This window comes from Zootermopsis nevadensis, unplaced genomic scaffold, assembly GCF_977971745.1.
Source record: "Zootermopsis nevadensis isolate Lab colony 2312 unplaced genomic scaffold, Znev_1.0 Znev_ptg000028l, whole genome shotgun sequence".
Taxonomy (NCBI): domain Eukaryota; kingdom Metazoa; phylum Arthropoda; class Insecta; order Blattodea; family Termopsidae; genus Zootermopsis; species Zootermopsis nevadensis.
The window spans coordinates 17,790,079-17,807,432 of record NW_028259160.1 but is presented as its reverse complement, the minus strand read 5'-3'; the positions used below and the strand labels follow the sequence as shown (position 1 = coordinate 17,807,432).

General features: G+C 38.0%; 1 protein-coding gene and 1 long non-coding RNA gene across 2 annotated transcripts; one reads left to right on the top strand and one right to left on the bottom strand.

The window, feature by feature from the left end:
* The first annotated feature begins 14 nt into the window (after nt 1–14).
* LOC147872373 (uncharacterized) lies at nt 15–2,848 on the top strand. The gene is made up of 2 exons (XR_015537404.1): nt 15–88; nt 1,748–2,848. It is a non-coding gene; the product is annotated as an uncharacterized LOC147872373 (long non-coding RNA).
* Nup133 (nuclear pore complex protein Nup133) lies at nt 1,380–15,535 on the bottom strand. The gene is made up of 23 exons (XM_087357149.1): nt 14,928–15,535; nt 13,682–13,809; nt 13,204–13,415; nt 12,724–13,041; nt 12,283–12,462; nt 11,413–11,542; nt 10,770–10,943; nt 10,505–10,664; nt 9,678–9,846; nt 9,445–9,604; nt 8,476–8,588; nt 7,968–8,074; nt 7,314–7,404; nt 6,942–7,061; nt 6,517–6,663; nt 5,728–5,929; nt 5,387–5,520; nt 4,464–4,700; nt 3,693–3,887; nt 2,861–2,964; nt 2,259–2,380; nt 1,858–2,004; nt 1,380–1,698 (listed from the first exon to the last, which is right to left on the bottom strand). The coding sequence occupies exons 1-22, from the start codon at nt 15,041–15,043 to the stop codon at nt 1,859–1,861; spliced, it is 3,465 nt and encodes a 1,154-aa protein (XP_087213275.1). The 5' UTR covers nt 15,044–15,535; the 3' UTR covers nt 1,380–1,698; nt 1,858.
* Nucleotides 15,536–17,354: the final 1,819 nt, after the last annotated feature.

Genomic DNA, 17,354 nt, shown 5'->3' with positions numbered 1-17,354 from the left:
ACACTAGCACTGATATTCAATTATAGCAAGTCCTTTTTTCGAAACGAAATTGAAAATTACTGCTTTCGTCATTGTAGCCTACTTCAAAGTGAGTGTGAGAACAATGTAATCTGTAAATTACAAAATGCATTTCATACACCAACGAGAGTTTAGATGAAATTTTACATCACACGAGTTTTCTGTAATGCATTCTGCATTAGTCGAATTGTCCAAAGTATAAGATCGATATTGGCCGGAAGTAAATGCGTGCTTCCAAATTTGGAGGTACAGTATTGTGAGCTCTTCGTGGTCGAATAAGAAATACGATATTATGGGGACGGTATACTGGCAGACATTTGAATCGGGCACTTCCCGAATATCAACCAAAAACAATACAAGAAATAAGTGTTGCACGATTTTGGAGACCGTGCGTTAAAATAGCCAAAATGCTTCACCTTCTTTTTTATTCTGTGTACTTCACTGTTTAGCTCTTTTATGGTTACCAACTTCACGTAAATTCTCATTCCAAAGTGTTGGTTTAAAAGCTTTTTCTTCCTCTACTTTTCCAATTTTAATGTGGTAACCTATAAGGCACATTTTACTTTGTAACAGTTTTTAAGCTGTCAGCTATGTCAGCACCTGTCCTCAAAAGTACATTACCATTGCAGCAAGTAACAGGCATGTTTATATGACAATAACAATTTGTTGTTATAAATCTTAGAAAGCTGTTCAAAGAAATACTGTAAATCCCATTGTAGCTGCCACAGCTGAGATGGTACCAGCTTATGATACAGACTTCTGCTAAAATTTGCTCAACAAATCCTTCATATGGAAGCAAAGATGGATAAAATTGATGTATGCAACAGGCCTGAGAATCTAGGTATGTCTTGTCACATTAAATCTTGAGATCCGAAATAAAAATAAACCATCCCTTATTATTCTGTGGATAGCAGCAGTCAAGACAAAAACTCATCTAAATGTGCAGGAAGTTCTACTGTAAACAAATGGTGGCACCCAAACACTATTTATAACATCTTACAGATCATCCTGTTCAGTGCATCTCCCATCAACAATTAGAGGAGTATCTTCTTATGCTACTGTTAGACACTAGAACATGTAAGTTTCATGACCTTACTTTAGTGCAACTTTGCATTATGAGAGGCAAGGCGTTTATAATAAAAAAATTATAACAAAAAAAAAACATCTGAAGTTCAAGATGGACAACCAGCACTGTACCAATCACTATATGACAGTTTAGTCTTGACATCACGTAAAAAAGTTATGTAACTGAATACTATTTTCTGGGCTCTAAATTTATAAAAAAAATTAACTCATTTTAATGATCTGTTGTATGTTTACCTAGGGAAATTAAACATAGAAGGTTAAATTTACAACTTAACTGCTGATAAGTACCACATATTTATTGATCCTTAAAACCTTCAACTATCAAAATGTTATTAGAGAGGCTCCTTTCTCAAATTATGGATGAGGTAGTTACTATTGTGTGTTTTTATTCTTTCTTACTGAACAGCATTTAGAACATGCCTCCTTACAACCTTACATATAACCTCTGCATTATTGTTACACAAAACTATGAATCAAAATTATGTCTTTTGTTTATGACAGTCACTAATTGTCTTCTCAGCTGACGGTGCTCATTGCATTGGCTTGCGCGTGAGTGACTTGACTTGTTGCACAAGGAAGAACTGGATCTGTACCCTGTGGGAAATAAATAATATTGCTTATTGGAACAAATTACATTCTGCAGGTGTTGTAATGGAAGAAGCTTTCTATGTTCGGGAGGAACCTACTGCCTCCAGTAACAAGCAGCTGGGTATTTACTTTTTCACGCTATATTCAGCAGATTATCATACTTACGTTATGGGTCTGTATGCAGTGTTCTGCGCACATGTTCATACCCCACTTTCAGGAGGTACTGGAAGCTACTGTTATCTTTCAAGCTTCCTAGCTCCTGAGCTTCTAACATCCTCTCCAGAGGGGGTAGCACTTCATCAGGACTACAGCCTGCAGAGAGAACATGTCACATGTGTTGTGTTCCCAGATGAAGTCATGCCACCAAACTTATTCAGAACCATGAATTACTTTCGAGACTTCTCGGATAAACATCTATATAAAAGATATTAAATTCATCCGTGGGTCGAAATTCTGTATCTATATCAAGTCTAATCTTGTTAATTTGTTACTTCAAAAAACAATGCTTAAGTATTTACTGTATCTTCATATTCCTACCCAAGATGATAATTCGTATTATATCTTACCCATGAAAGCCATGAGATCTGCAAGTCTGAAGAAGGTCATCCCCTGGATAACTTCAAGAGGAGAATTAGAATTTGCATCAGTCCAATTATCTCTCAGAACTGCCTGGCACCAGACTTTATGCCTGCATTAAACAAATTCAATCAATATGGGTGTAAATGTGGACTGTGGTAATCTTGGTTTAACATATCACCTTGTAAGTGGTTATGCATAGTTTGGAAGAACAATTGCATTCTCTACAAGACCACACAGCATCAAAAACGAGAAGATCATGATCCAAATGAAACCAGTGCCTCATAACCATGAGATAGATTAAAGACTCTCGTGTGTATGAAGATGACAGTCTTCTGAGAACTTATGCTATGTTGTCTCATAGAAATTTACCAACATTTCAGAAGTACTTCCTGCCTCCATCATCAGGCAGCCGGCACCTTTGAAACATTGGTCAATTCTACGAGATTACACAGCACAAGATCATAGAAACCACCATCTTCAACTCTCCTAATATTACTCCACATGAATGTAATGTCTATAGTGTAACCAAAGCTCACTTTATAAATATATGCCTTCTTCAGTCACAGTGTAATATAAAGTAATGAATTACCTTAATTCACTTCTTTCAAATTCATCTTCAATAAAAGCAAGGAGCTCAAGAGCCTTCTTGAAATCATACTCAGTGGCTGTGGAATTTTCATCACAAACATACAGCTGAAATGACAACCACTGTAATTACACTCTTTAAAGGAGGAAACAGAAAAATAAAAATGTTTAATTATATGAATGGCACTACAAAGTATGGAGAGTAACAATAAAATTTTATTGTAACCGAATAAAAACATGATGATGAAGGAGAGAAAGCTGAAAGCGCATTCTACGGAAGCGAAATCCAATTACTAACGTATGTGGCAGAATACAGCAGATCCAATCACAACAGAATCCATGAATTTAAAGTCTTATAAATCTTGTAACATAAATAATAAAATAATTAACAGCAGAAATGAATGTACAGACAATAAGCATATGCAGAGAATTGAAGCCACATGAACGTCTAAAAGATTTTTGATTTACAGACAGCGTGTTAAAAGAAACACTGTTCACACTAAAATCTGATGGAGAGATAACTAGATGCAACAGGCAAGAGAAAATAAGAACGAATAGGCTGCAATCAATGCAATCCTCACTTTATCCATTTATTAATAAATGCAATGTTAAAATACTCTTGATGCTGGCAAAACTCAAGGTGCACAAAGCAATTCAGAATCCACATATATGACAAGTCAGAATGATATCCTGATTTAAAAATTCACATCAGAAAATTGTGTCTTCAAGAAACATTAATTCAACTTATCAAATGGGCATGCAATAGTTTCAGCATATGACGATTTATTTCTAAGTCAAGGGACTGACGGGCCTTCCATCACCTCATGTCCTCTCACCTTAACAAGTTCTGTGGGAGTCAGCACTCGTAGCCTCTCGACGTCATAGCCATACGAAGAGAGAACGACCTCCGGGAGCTCCTCCTGGTATGACACCAGGTCCAGATCCGCGTTCAGACTCTGAACTTGATCTTCCACTTTGTCGCGTTGTTCGTCAGAAGCCAACAGAGCCAGCTTGGCCAGGGAAAGTATTGACTGCAGGACACAACACAAAAAACTGTCTTATATTAAAATCCATCACTGCACAGCTAGAACAGTGAAACACAGAACCTTCAATACACTAATATAATATATAGCTAATTGAAATAAAACTGTACTAAAATAATAATTAAACTATTAACATATTATAACAATAAATGCATGTATACTAATTCCATAAAGCAGAGTCCTTCAGAAACTAATATTACTCAGCCGGTCAACAAATTCCCCACCTTTTATGGACTCTGAAGTTTCGTTATTGCATTCATACACAATGACATAAAAGGAGGGGATTGAAAATCAATAATTATGTACTTATAACAATTTTCAATCTATGTGAGATGTGAGGTTTCATGGCATTCAGGATAAGGATGTTATATACCAAATTAAAACAAAAGAAGTCAAAAATAAATACAGACTATTTATAAATTTCATTATGAAATAAAAAATAAAGTAACTATCTTAAACAATTCAGCATCTTTACTATCACACCTGACATGCCATGACATGATGATCTGATGAACACTGAAGACACAGTTTTGAACAAGTCAGCTAGTGAACACACAGAACTACCTTCTTCCTCTGCAACAGTTCGCTTTCCTCCTTGGCTAAGCTCCTCAAAGTGCTGCCTGCCTGCTTGTAATCCCCACTGAAGATATCCTGCAGCCAGGAGAGTGATGGATGATCCACGAGGAACTGAGACAAAGCATGCTGCTGGGCTCTGGACTTCTTGATGTTACGGAACTGCTCCAACAGTTTGCCTTGCTTTTGTTCTCGAATATACCAACCAAACAGGAACTGTGAGAAGTCCTAACATAAAAAAAGGAAGATGTAAGACTGACAGGAAACTTCTTTCATTCCTCTCCTCTCTTGCACCTTTTCTTTCTTTCTTTCTTCAAACTTCAGTACCTTCTTTATCAGTGGACCCAGTTATAATCAAACACTCATACTGTGACTAGACTTCAGATTATTACGGAAACAGGTACGAATATTAATCTCTTCTCGGACACCACTGTGCAGTCTGTTAGAAACTGATATTTCTGAAGTGCATACTGACTGCACCACAGTGATTGGTCTAATAGGGGGAGAGGCGGAGGAGAAGACCGAAATATGTCAGTCAATATGTACCACACTACAAGGAGCAACAACCCAGAACACACTCATCTTTAAACATTATTGTTACTTCTGCAATGTATGAGACAATGTACTTGTATCTTCCTTTATTTTCAAACCCATGTCAGAATATAAGCATGTCTTATCATACCACCGTTTGCAGGACCCACAAGATGATCTTAAGAAACTTTATTTTATAACAATTGCAATGCCATCTGTATATCCTACAGAATAACCACAACATTCGCAGAGTCCCTTAACAAGTCTGTCCACCACGAGGGGTCACAGAAAAGGTGACAGAACACCCTCCCTGCAGACAACACGTAGTCATACATCTGCTCAAGTTTAGCTGTTAAAATATCCTCTGCACACGTTAAACTCACTTGCTCTGAAAACTTTTCCATGTACTGATCCAGTCTCTCCCAGTTGCTAGTCAATTCACATATCTGAATCAGGATTTGGAAATCACAATATTTCTCTGCTAAAATGGCAGCTCTTTCAAACTCCTCATCCTCCACTGAAACAAAATGAACCTTCAGAGGGCCACATTGCTATGTCAGAACAAAACAACAGATTCACAGAACACATGGAACAGTGAGAATGGGCAGGAATGATGAGAATTTGTAGTCTACATTAGCAGGGTACCCCTGAGAACACTAGACTTAATTACAGATTATTTCAATACACAGTAGAACAAGAAACACGCGAACAGGAGCACACTTACAGAACTGCTGAATGATGGCATGTCTCTCTGTCTCATACTGCTGCAACAAAACATCAAACTTTTCTGTCCCACGAACACTCTCCAAATAACACTTCCGCCCATCCAAGATGATGTCTATGAGATGTAGCAATTGGTCACATAGCTGATTCTTGAGCGTACTGTCACTTGTTGAATGAGCTCCGTACTTTAAAGTTACGTTTTGCTGAGGATAAAAACAAATGCACAAATTCATAACTTCAGCAGCTTATAAAAAGATTGACAAGCAACCATTCAAATGCTCATCAACCTTTATCAGCCCTGTGTCATGGCTTGGGCACCAATCTGCTGGCAGCCTCTCAGTATGGAGACTCAAATCCCCTACTACCTCACAATAAACGTTAAACCATCAAACAGCATCTTCCAATAACATGTTGACCTCACCCTCAAGAAAGGTTAAGCAATAAACCATGAATGGTGGGAGTGGAGGTAAAGACCCATGCATTCTTAAACAAGGCACTATATGGAGGTGAATGGTCATCTTCATGTTGCAGCCACTTCACCACAGGGGAAGAACACCCAATAGACAGATGGGTTGTCACATCCTAGAGCCGATTCAAAGTAAGAAAAGTGGCTTGGGCACATCATCCTCTTGTTCTAAGGCCTAGAATAGGCCAATATTTACGTACAATTTAAGATTGCAATGCATGTTGCTTAGACACAGGGCAAATCTACCTTAAGCAAAAAGTAATGACTGACATATGTAATCACTTCTCTGCACAAAATATCTGCAAACACACACATCTGACACACCTGCAGCAGCAATGACTCTCTTAGGCCTCCCTTCCCTGAAGCGGCCGTCCAGGGAAGATATTCTCCGATACCGGCACTGCCCGGTGAATTTGGGCAGAAGACATCTGCCTTCTTTTGGCGGAACTGAATAACTTCTTGAAGAACAGCCTGCAATTTACATCAGTCAACCATTAAGACAGAGATATTCTGTGGTGTGGGAGCATACCATCTCATTACCAAAAAAAAGATTTATTAATAATTTTAAGAAGTATAATAAGTTAGGAAAATAAAAAATATTGTTTATTAATTTATTTAACATATCCATCACACACATTACAGAATCAAATGAGAGGGAGACAGTAGACGATTAACTGCGAAGGAACGTGTCATGTCCTATTTAGATTCTACATACATACTTAATCAAAAACAGTGGTAGTGACACAAACCAGAATAACTGTGTTAGTTTCAGCTATCACGTTTGCCACTTCCTGTGGCCGTCTATCACTGTGCACCAAATCTTCCGATCTTTTGGATAATACTTGGATGATATGGTGAACTTCAGTAACCTGTACAACAGACACCACATTACAAGTTCAGTACTTTAATACTCTACCTCAAAGTTAACCCAGTGCAACTATATGACAATGATTAATTGTTTAATGACCTTTAAGAAAATAATCGCTCATCATTCAGAGAATTAAAAGAAACATACAAATAACAGTCTGTGGGCAAAATGCAGTTACTGAAAGCTAAATTGGGTGGTAAACATAACTACCAGAAGCCTCTAAAGGGTTAATGTTTTGTTGCACAATACTCACCTCTCTGAAGAACAGGTCCTGACATGTAAGTCCCCACAGAGGCCTCTCAGCCACAACGTATTTGATGGCAGTGTCAATGACAGTACTATGACTGTAAGAAACAAGGACAAGCATTACAGGCACTCAATGGGGCTATGAAGGATCAGCTGTTGAAAGTGTTAATATGCACACGTGTACAGAACATACCACAACAAAAATATCATATGTCATCATTGTCGTATAAATATTTTGCAGAATTACCAGGATACTTCCACCTATGAATTTAATGAACATCAGTTGCTTTCTGATTCAAGTACTTCAAGCCAGAGGCAGAAAGACTAACCAAGTGGGTATAAAACTTCTCTCCCCCCCTGGGGGGGGGGGGGGGGGGGGTCAGAGAAAGAGACAGAGAAGTGACAATATGACGAACAGCACTGCATAAAGGAAAAATCCATAATTCAAAAGCTTCACCAAGTATTACCTGGGAGACAGGTAGCATAACCACATGATAAGAAATGTGTTCCAAAATGTTAGTTGGAAGAGACCACTGCAGATGAGAAAATTATATAAAATGGATTCTCTGAACTCTGCTCCATGGAGTTTGTAACCACATCACCAAAGCAAGAACTGAGAATCATGTAAGTAAATCCGAGCTTTCTTCGCATGTACACATACTTAGCCTGAAGTTGTCTTAGCGTCATAATGGCTACCAGTTTCTCAGCATGCTCCGCTAACACATAGGATGTTGCCATGACTACCCCACGGGATGTTACTGCAGAAAACTGAACAAAGAATAAAACAACAAAACTTCTTAGTCTGCACCTTGTAAGCATTTTTTCAATGTACAATATTGTTTACAATTGGGTAATTCTATCCTATTCAAATTCCATTAACACAAATCTTCCGATCCACAGATACACTGACCGTTACAAAGCATGTCACACTCCACAGACACATAAACTATTTTCATAAATATTGTATTACTTATCGGCTGTATTAAAAAAGTTTCAAATAAAAGCTGAAGATTTTATACACACGTACATTTTATGCCCTGTAGGCATGCCAATTATTTACATGATGAGCCAATTTTGAGAAATTTGGTAAAGTCTGATTTGAGCTTCATGTAACACTGGGGTTATATTAATCAATATGAACCAAAATTAAATTACTACAACATACATACTCTGTTCCACAATTTGAGGTCTTTTAAAAAGGAAATATAAAGTTCCAGGGCTTTCTGTTTGTCTTCGAGTTGGTGAAGAATGTGCAGAGATGACGAGCTCTTGATACTGACACCTGAAGAAAAAAAAAAGCAACATCTTCAAAGAACTTATCATGTCAAATTTCCTTCAATTGCTGTGCTAGCAAGAATCACCAATTAATAATCAAATAATTTACTTAAACATTTCTGTGTATAATTCCCACTAGTACAGATTCTGAAAATATCAAATTCAGCTGATATAACAAACATTTTGCACTGCAGCCATATTCACAGTCATTAATGTGTAAAGAAAGTTTAGCAAGGAATTTGCCAGCTTGTTTTTATCCTATCTCAATACGAAATATCTCAAGCCTAGCACCAATGGTTCATTAGATACAGCCATAAAACAGACTGTTAAACATAGATTCAAGATTCTTTATACACACACACAAAGAAAGAAGAAGAAGAAGAGAGAGAAGAGAATGCATATATTTTTTTCAAGTTCTATTACCACATAAAACTTCAAGAACAAATGCACTGTGCCACTGATCACGACCCACAGTTCACAAGAATGTCATGTCTGTGTTGACAAGGTTAGAAATTACAAAGTACAAAAATACGGTGGCTTCTAGGAGCATGATATTCAAACCATATTTCATGAAAATCTGCCAGTTTACTTGAAATTTATTAAGAGGGGGAAGGGAAAAAACAGTCTTTCAATTATACCATGGCACTACCAGTCCTCATGAAACAAAGAAAATATATGAAGACACAGAACATGAGCACTTCTTCCTTCCACAGCCCACATAACACAGAGTGCACTGGGGCACAGAAGGACACATTTTTGTTTGTTTTATGTTGAATTATAAATCATAGGATGCATCTACACTACACGATACTTTTCAACACAGAAAACCTTATGACAGTTACAAATCTGATTCTTTTACACACCAGGTGCCTTCATCTCTGCCCAACGTGGATCACCAGAAGGAATATCATTCACAAGATCCTCGCTCACTTTCACAGCAATCGTGTCAAGAGCAGCGTCAATATCAATAACAGGCTCTTCTTCAGGCGGAAACATTTCGCTCACAATCGCTTCGCTCTGAGTCTGAAACAGGAAATACAGCGTGATGTTGCGACCACAAACTGTAAGGCCCATGAACACAGATGAGGAAACTCACCAAATTCTTTTTTATATAGTAGATGAACGCTGCCTTCATCTGCGCTGTGCCGTCTTTATTGATGGTCAACTCTTCCAGTTCCACGTCTGTCACAGATATGTTAACATCTTCTGAAAACTGGGAACCTGTCACATCCATTGCTCCAGGGGCCTCACTGAAACTCATACTGCTGCAAAACACATCGCATAAATTGTTCAATATATGTCAAAGCGGAAGATTAACATAACCTTCTGAACTGTTACACAGTCCTGCCAACATGTTAGTCAAAATAATAAAATCACAGAAAATGAAGAGATTTTTCCTAAAACAACTTCTTTGTACAACTCATCAATCATACTTCTCAATTACATACGTGTCTACTCCCACAAATATTGTGCTGTTAAAGTCATAACCAAATATTTGAAGTTAATAATGCATCACTAGAACATACTTTAGCTCATAGCATAGAGTTTAAAGCTCATATGCAGATGGTCATATGTTCAAATCCCCTTCAAAAATATCAAACATATAGAAGACTATAAATTGTTATTGAACTTCAGTGGTGGCTAGACGGTGTGTTCTAAGCATTCCTTTGCTACTAACAAGTGACAAGATCCAGCTTTTGGACTTGTAGTTCTTTCTGAAAACTAGTTTTTGGCTGGTGATTTTGCTGGAACCATGGAAGCCATGGGACTCCTCTGAGAATCACATGGATCTATAGGGTGCAAGGTGAGCACCACACCATTCATTCAGTGATTAGATTATTGCAATGTTTCTGTCTGTGCGCAAGTCTAGATTTTGAGCACATGGAAATGCAAGCCAAGAGGTCGCACTGTACATGAGCTTACCTGTTCATGTCATGCGGAGAAAAATCAGAAGGTGACACCGACACCAAACCATGAACCTTTGAGAAGAAAACAGCAACATTCCCACACACGGCCCCACCCAAAACACGATCACCAGGCCCCAGAAATTCTATGTTGTCTGGTTCTTCATTAAACACCATTGCTAAACAAAGAGAAAACCAGTTTTTGTTAGTATAAATTTCCAGTACTGTAACACAAAATGTAGTTGATTTATTTATTCGTTTTATGTTATCTTAAAATCATTCACCTGAAACAGCAACCACGGCTCTCTGGTTGTATACATATGCAGCCGGACCGACCAATAGGAACTGGTACGAGAGCAACTCTGCTTCATCTTCGTCTCGATAAAAACCAGTATTTTTCAAAGGAAAAAATGCAGAAAACCTCACTGGCGGATTCATGTTTTCAGCAGAAAGTTTCCCTGTACAAGAATAAAACATTCAAATTCACACAGTAAAATTTTCTTGGCAGTTTACAGATTTATATTTGTTACATACAATTCTCATAAAAGAAGGTAATAAAACAAAAAGCATTCAAAGCAAAGGATATTCAGCTTTCCATGCCATGATCTGTAGTTATGACAGGCAGAATTCAGAAAACTTCGTCACACATAAGATGCCCAAAGTAAGCAATTCAGGCCATCCACGCCAAGCACATTGGATGGTTCCAAATGTTTAAGGAACAGATTTCAAACATGTACAAAAGGAATTCTGATAAAAAAAACCCTGCATTTAATAACCTGAATTATAAATTTTTCATTTTCTTCAAAGATGGTACCAGAGACCACTTGAAACCTACCAGTTCATTTGTATGACCTGCAAGATCAGCCCATCATCACGATGAACTAGGATCTTACGCATTAAAGAAACGGACCGAGGCCCAACACTAACCGAGTGCATAGTGTAGCTGAGGAGACATCTGGGTGTTGACAGCTGCAACCAGCAACATGAGTCCTCCATCTACAGGCTGCATGTCTAGCAACCAAGTACGCAGTTCAGTCAGACTGCCGACAGAGGACTCCTGAAGCAGTTAGCAAATCGAGCCTCCGGTCACAAACAACAATAAAGTGGGCGGTCTACAGTACAGCATAAAATTCACAGCTCACACTGTGCACATTCAGATTTGATAAGAATTATAAGGAATAAAAAAGGATTCGACATTCTTGATATCTATGTTGAATAATTACTGATTTACAGATTAGTTTCAAGTTTATAATTTTAATAGAAGGGCAGATGCCTGTGGTTCCCATTAGAAAAATATTACCCTTTATCATATGGAAGAAATCGATTTAAACCAATGGATTACGTTGCTATTCAGCAGTATGCTAGTGCACTGTCTGTGAATACGACCAGCACATAAGATGTGACAGAAGGAATATAAAGTCAATATTCAGATGTATAAATACAACCATAACATGCCGAGTGCCACAGATATCATCGGGCACTTCCACATACATCTCTTAATTTGCAACACCTACCTTAATAATAAAAGTGTTCTCTTCACATTAATGATAACTGATTCTTGGGTTATTACATACTAATATTTCAACTGTACACATTACATGGCAGCAAATGGGATGAGAAACTTCATAAATTATAGCCTAATGAAGGACTATCACATAAATTAAACAACCATTAGAGAGATCATTCCATTAAAAAGTATAAATATCAACAAACAGTATACAACATAAATCATAACATTCTTTCTCTTGCTTTCATTGTACGTAACTTTCAAAAAAATTCTCAGTAAATATAACTCACCCAAACTGTCTCGTGAAAAGCCTCCCTCACCATTCGATTAACATCAAACTCATACACGAGTCTTTCAACCTCCCCTGGGACTAGAATCCACTTCTGAAGAGACTGTTCAGCCAGGACGTACACTCGCCATTCATCAGATTCAAATCCTGAACCTGCCACTGCCACCACTTTCACAAGCTTCTGTAACAGTATTACCAACTGTGACTACACAGGAGATATAAAAAGTATCACACCAAGCACAAGCAGCATTTACTGCGAGTCAGACATGGTGCATTCTGGATAAACTGTAAATGCCATAGAGATCAGACAAATCCATCTACACCATCTAGAGAAGTCAGCCATGACAAAAAACATTATAAGTCACCAAACTAGCAACCACCTTACAGAATTATACATGCACATAAATACAACGAAGGATGTCGAGTGACACATCGTACTTACAGTTTCCATAATCTGCGAAGATGGTAAACCTCCGAAGATTAGCGACGACATTCTGCGCCCAATACCACCAAGCCATCCTTGTGGTGTCTTCAGTGTGCGACACACAATAGAATGGCGGCCTCCAGTTATCTGAGGCTGGACCAGTACAATGGTTGACGTGGTAGTTGCAAGTATACAGCCGACAGGAGCGATGTCCGTCAGAGAATCGCATTCTTGACCCTGAAGATCTGCATTATCCTCTACAGATGTTCCTTCATGTGCAATACTTGGCCAGTACCGCACAGTCCCTTCAGGCGAAACAGCGATGCATGATGGCACCTATCAAAATACAACAATCATTACAATACACGGAATTTTGGATCCAGACAAGTGACACATCTGTGCTAAGCATTCACAATTCAGATTTCTTTTTCATTATAGGTCTTAATACATGAGTATTATTATTCTTCCAAAAAGAAACAGCTGACCAGACATACTTACTTGGCTACCTTCAGCAATGTACACAGAAACCAAATCAGCCTTGTGAGCAAGATCACTTGGTGGCAGGGTTAGTTCTTGACACTGGCTGCTCAGAACACGTCGCTGCTTCCCAGCATCCAGTGCTTGCTTGTACTGCCAGATAAGAAGTCGTCGTCCACAAACAAACCAAGCCCAACCATCAACTGATATGTGGACACTAACAGCAGTGCTGCCTAAAATGAAAATAATCGTAATACAAAACTGACAATATTACATGCCAACTTAATAATCTCTACATGTGTGATAACATACCCCTACCTGTAAGATATGAAATGTTAACATGCAATGCGTGATTCTACAACAAAGCCTAGATGTCATTTAACTCCTTCAAACCTACGATTATTTCCCCAATTCAATATGCACCAAAATTATTCTTTTGGATGAGTTCTTATTTTCTGTAGAATGCATGTTAAATGTTAAATCTTAAAAGTTGACTTACGGTCTGAAAATGTTAGCGCTTCGGTAACCAACACAGGAAGCTGAGAACCAAAGCTCTCTACAATGTGATATGCAGTCTTGAATACAACCTGCACCGACTGGTTCGATCGACCTGACAGGCTGAATCTCCTAAAATGACATGAATAGCGAAAAATCAACTGGGAACGACATGCCAAGATTCCTTTCCATTTCTTAACAAAATATATTGACACACTAATGTAATTACTTAACGGCAGAGTGCAGTGTTACAAAATGTTAATGTAAAAGCTTTAAAAGGATTAAAACAGTGCACACAACAAAAATTAACACTGTTTAGAAAACTACTGAAGTTGGTTCCGTGCAATTAGGGACCCAAAGCTAAAGATCTTGTAGGTATTATATTCAAACTACTGTATGTGTAATATACTGTGACAGCTGCCTTCCTGGTTACCACTCAGTATGTCCAGCCACATCAAGGTTGCAGAAGCAGCAGCCATTCTACTGACTCTTAAGAAAACACCAGTAGAGTATACCATTATTATTAATGACCTCCGTCTCCTTACTGACTGTGAATTACTGTGTAAAGCCTACTTGTGCTACAGTTAACCACTGCTGATGTATGTCACCACATGTAAAACTATGAGCAAGAGACTAAAGCTTTGGAGCAGAGCAAATGTTTCCTATCACACTCGTACAGAAACCTTCTTCCATTCCAATTCTCCTTCACACTGTCCCTCAAGTGCCATCAAGATGACCTGCCTGTATAGTATGTGTAGTAGGTCCAAAAAAAAAACACGAGATAAATTACTAACCCAACTAAACTAGATCGTCAGTGAATTTAGAGCTGTTGGGGAAATATTAAAATATGTCTACAAACAAGAAAAGGTATTTGCTTTGCCTTTGTTAGTATTTACATAGATATTTATCGATAAACAGAGTAACTATTTCAGAACGCCATGCAAGCAAAATAGTAAAGAATTCATGCTGCAGTGTATGGACCTCAAGAAGCTAAAGAAGGTTAAACTCCATCATGGTGTCCCCATGCTTTACATCAGGACACAGGTAGGAAACACATGACAAACACCTGGGATGTACACAGTAGTGATTAGTATGAAAGCAATCCTACCAGCACAATAAGTTTTGCTCAGCATATCCAGGGAACACAGACTCCGGCACCCCGAAAGAAGATATTAAAATGTCGTTTCCACAAACACAGTTCTTGGCTGATACTACCTCGTCCACGAACTGACATAATTATATAACCTTACCCTAATGGTTTCTTTACTGAGGGCAAAATCCCGGATCTCCTGCTTGATGCTGCAGTTCGAGGTATTCTTGGAGACAACAAAGATTTTGGCGTGAAAGGCGATCCTCCACGATCCATGTGGGAAGACAAATACGACAGTTTTTCAATTAGAACGTAAGACAACAGTAATTATCTTTAAAATACTTTCTCCATACTTCCTCAATGAATGCAACTGAATACACCCCACTACCAACACTTAAATATTTATGAACACATAAAAATAAATTCCACAACCTTAACCAGACAATTGAAACTGCAATGTTCAAATTTCTGTTTCGTTGCGAAAATACCGCTCTCCAGCGGCGCAAAGTTAAACTCATAACAGCACGCCTGCTTTTAATTCCTGTTTCAAGAGCTGCCTAACTATGATTCATATTTCTGCGATAGAGTAGAGTTTATTTACATTCCATAGATTCTTCTTAGGACTCAACCAGAGGATGCAGAACATGTCATTTCATACAATATACATACACTTCAGAACTTTCTACACAAGTACAAGAACGTATTTCACATATCAATGTACATAAATTTCAGATTCTGCAATACAAGTATGAAAAATAATTTTACAAAGTAATATACATAAACCTCAGAATTTTAAATACAAACACAAAACTTGCTTTACATATACGTAGATTATGGATATAAAGCTTAAACATTTTCAGCAGAGATGAAATCATGTACAGAATAGAAGGAGTGAGTAAAGAGGTAATCTTTCAATGCAGGCTTGAATACCTTTATATGATAATTTAGACTTTTAACTGTTGGTGGAAGATTATTAAACAACTTGATACCTGTATAGTACACTCCTTTCTGATATTTAGTAAAGTTAGCATTTGGCCCATATAGATCATGTTTACGTCTTGTATTTAAATTATGTACGTCTGTAAGAAACACAGTCGAAAGTTTTAACTAAAGGAGCAGAAAATCAGTTTCAAGCACCAATTTATAGAGGTACAGACAGACTCTAAAGACGGATACAGTGTGTTTCTCCTACACACTAGTACCTATACGCCAGTCTGCTCGACGTCATAACCTAGAAAACATCTCCAGCAAAACCGCCACGAAAACCTCAAAATTCACGTGACAATTATTAACGTCTCAAAAAGTTACGGATGAGCAGACTAATTTGTAAAGGAACCAATCCGTTGAATTTCGAGGACGGCTCTTCTTTATTTGCGGGGTATGAAATGTGTCCAGCATCTGTCATCAACAGCAACTTTGTACATTCCTCAGTGTAGAAACACCTGCTGCAGCCGAAGTTCCCAAAATCTGATCTCCGAACAAAACGTGGTTAGCTTCATTCTGATGGTCAACGAAACAATTGGTATTACCAAAAAAGTAAAAGATAATAATACAGTGTATAAAGAAGTAGCAGGCCCGCAGAAGAGCCAGATATTTTCAACTTAATTATTCTCATTTTAACATCTACAGCGTAGTGCATTCCAGGGGGGGGGGGAGGGGGGGGGGGAAGCTCTTATGTGGTCCGCCCAAACACTTCGCAGTTTTTAAGGGTTCCGAGGGAAATAAGAAGTCCGGAAATCAATGAGGTATTTATTGCGTGTTTGGGATCTCATTCTGTATCAAAAATAGAAATGGATCTTAACCTCACTTTTGAAAAACATGTTGCCTACAAGCGGCCTACCATTAACATAAAGACTTCCCACACAAAACTCAGGTTTCTTGCATGTAAAAGCTACAAGAACCGAAGTGATGAAATTGAATTTAGAGACTCCAAATAATCGCGCAAGAGATCCTAACCCCTGAATAAAACCATAAACTCCATCGATGATATAAATAACTGGCAGAAACAAAACAAAACATGTCTACATTAGAAAAAATAAAGATCTCCCTCCCGACTCAACAAAAAGGGTAAATCTAAATTAGATTAATGCACTTCCTGCTGTAGACACTTACTCTGCAATTCATGAACCAGCTTCCATCAGAAATTCAAAGCAGAAAACAGAGTTGCCGTCTACATTACATTGACAAATTACTCCAATTTCACAGACGGTCAGACTTCTTGCCACTACGTGTTCGCAGACATTTTTGTTTCAATATCGTAATTCCGCTCCTCTGCGATCTAAATTTATTTAGATAATTAAATGTATTAACGATGTTTCACGGCAACTCTGAAATGTCCGGTGACAAACGCCTTTTAAAAAGAGTATTTCTGTCGGTGTTAAAAGTCGCATAAAGACGTCCCCAGTGTGAAAAACAAATTAATGGTTATTCACTGCAACCAGGAGCGAGCATGCGTCTCATATATGGCCTACAAATGACATAGATTACGTGGGGACATTTTGAGGGCACCTAGGACTTACGTTAAATTCTCGTTCCAAGCGCAAAGAATAAGCAAAGTTAGTGGACGAAACGTCGAAGTTTTCAATTA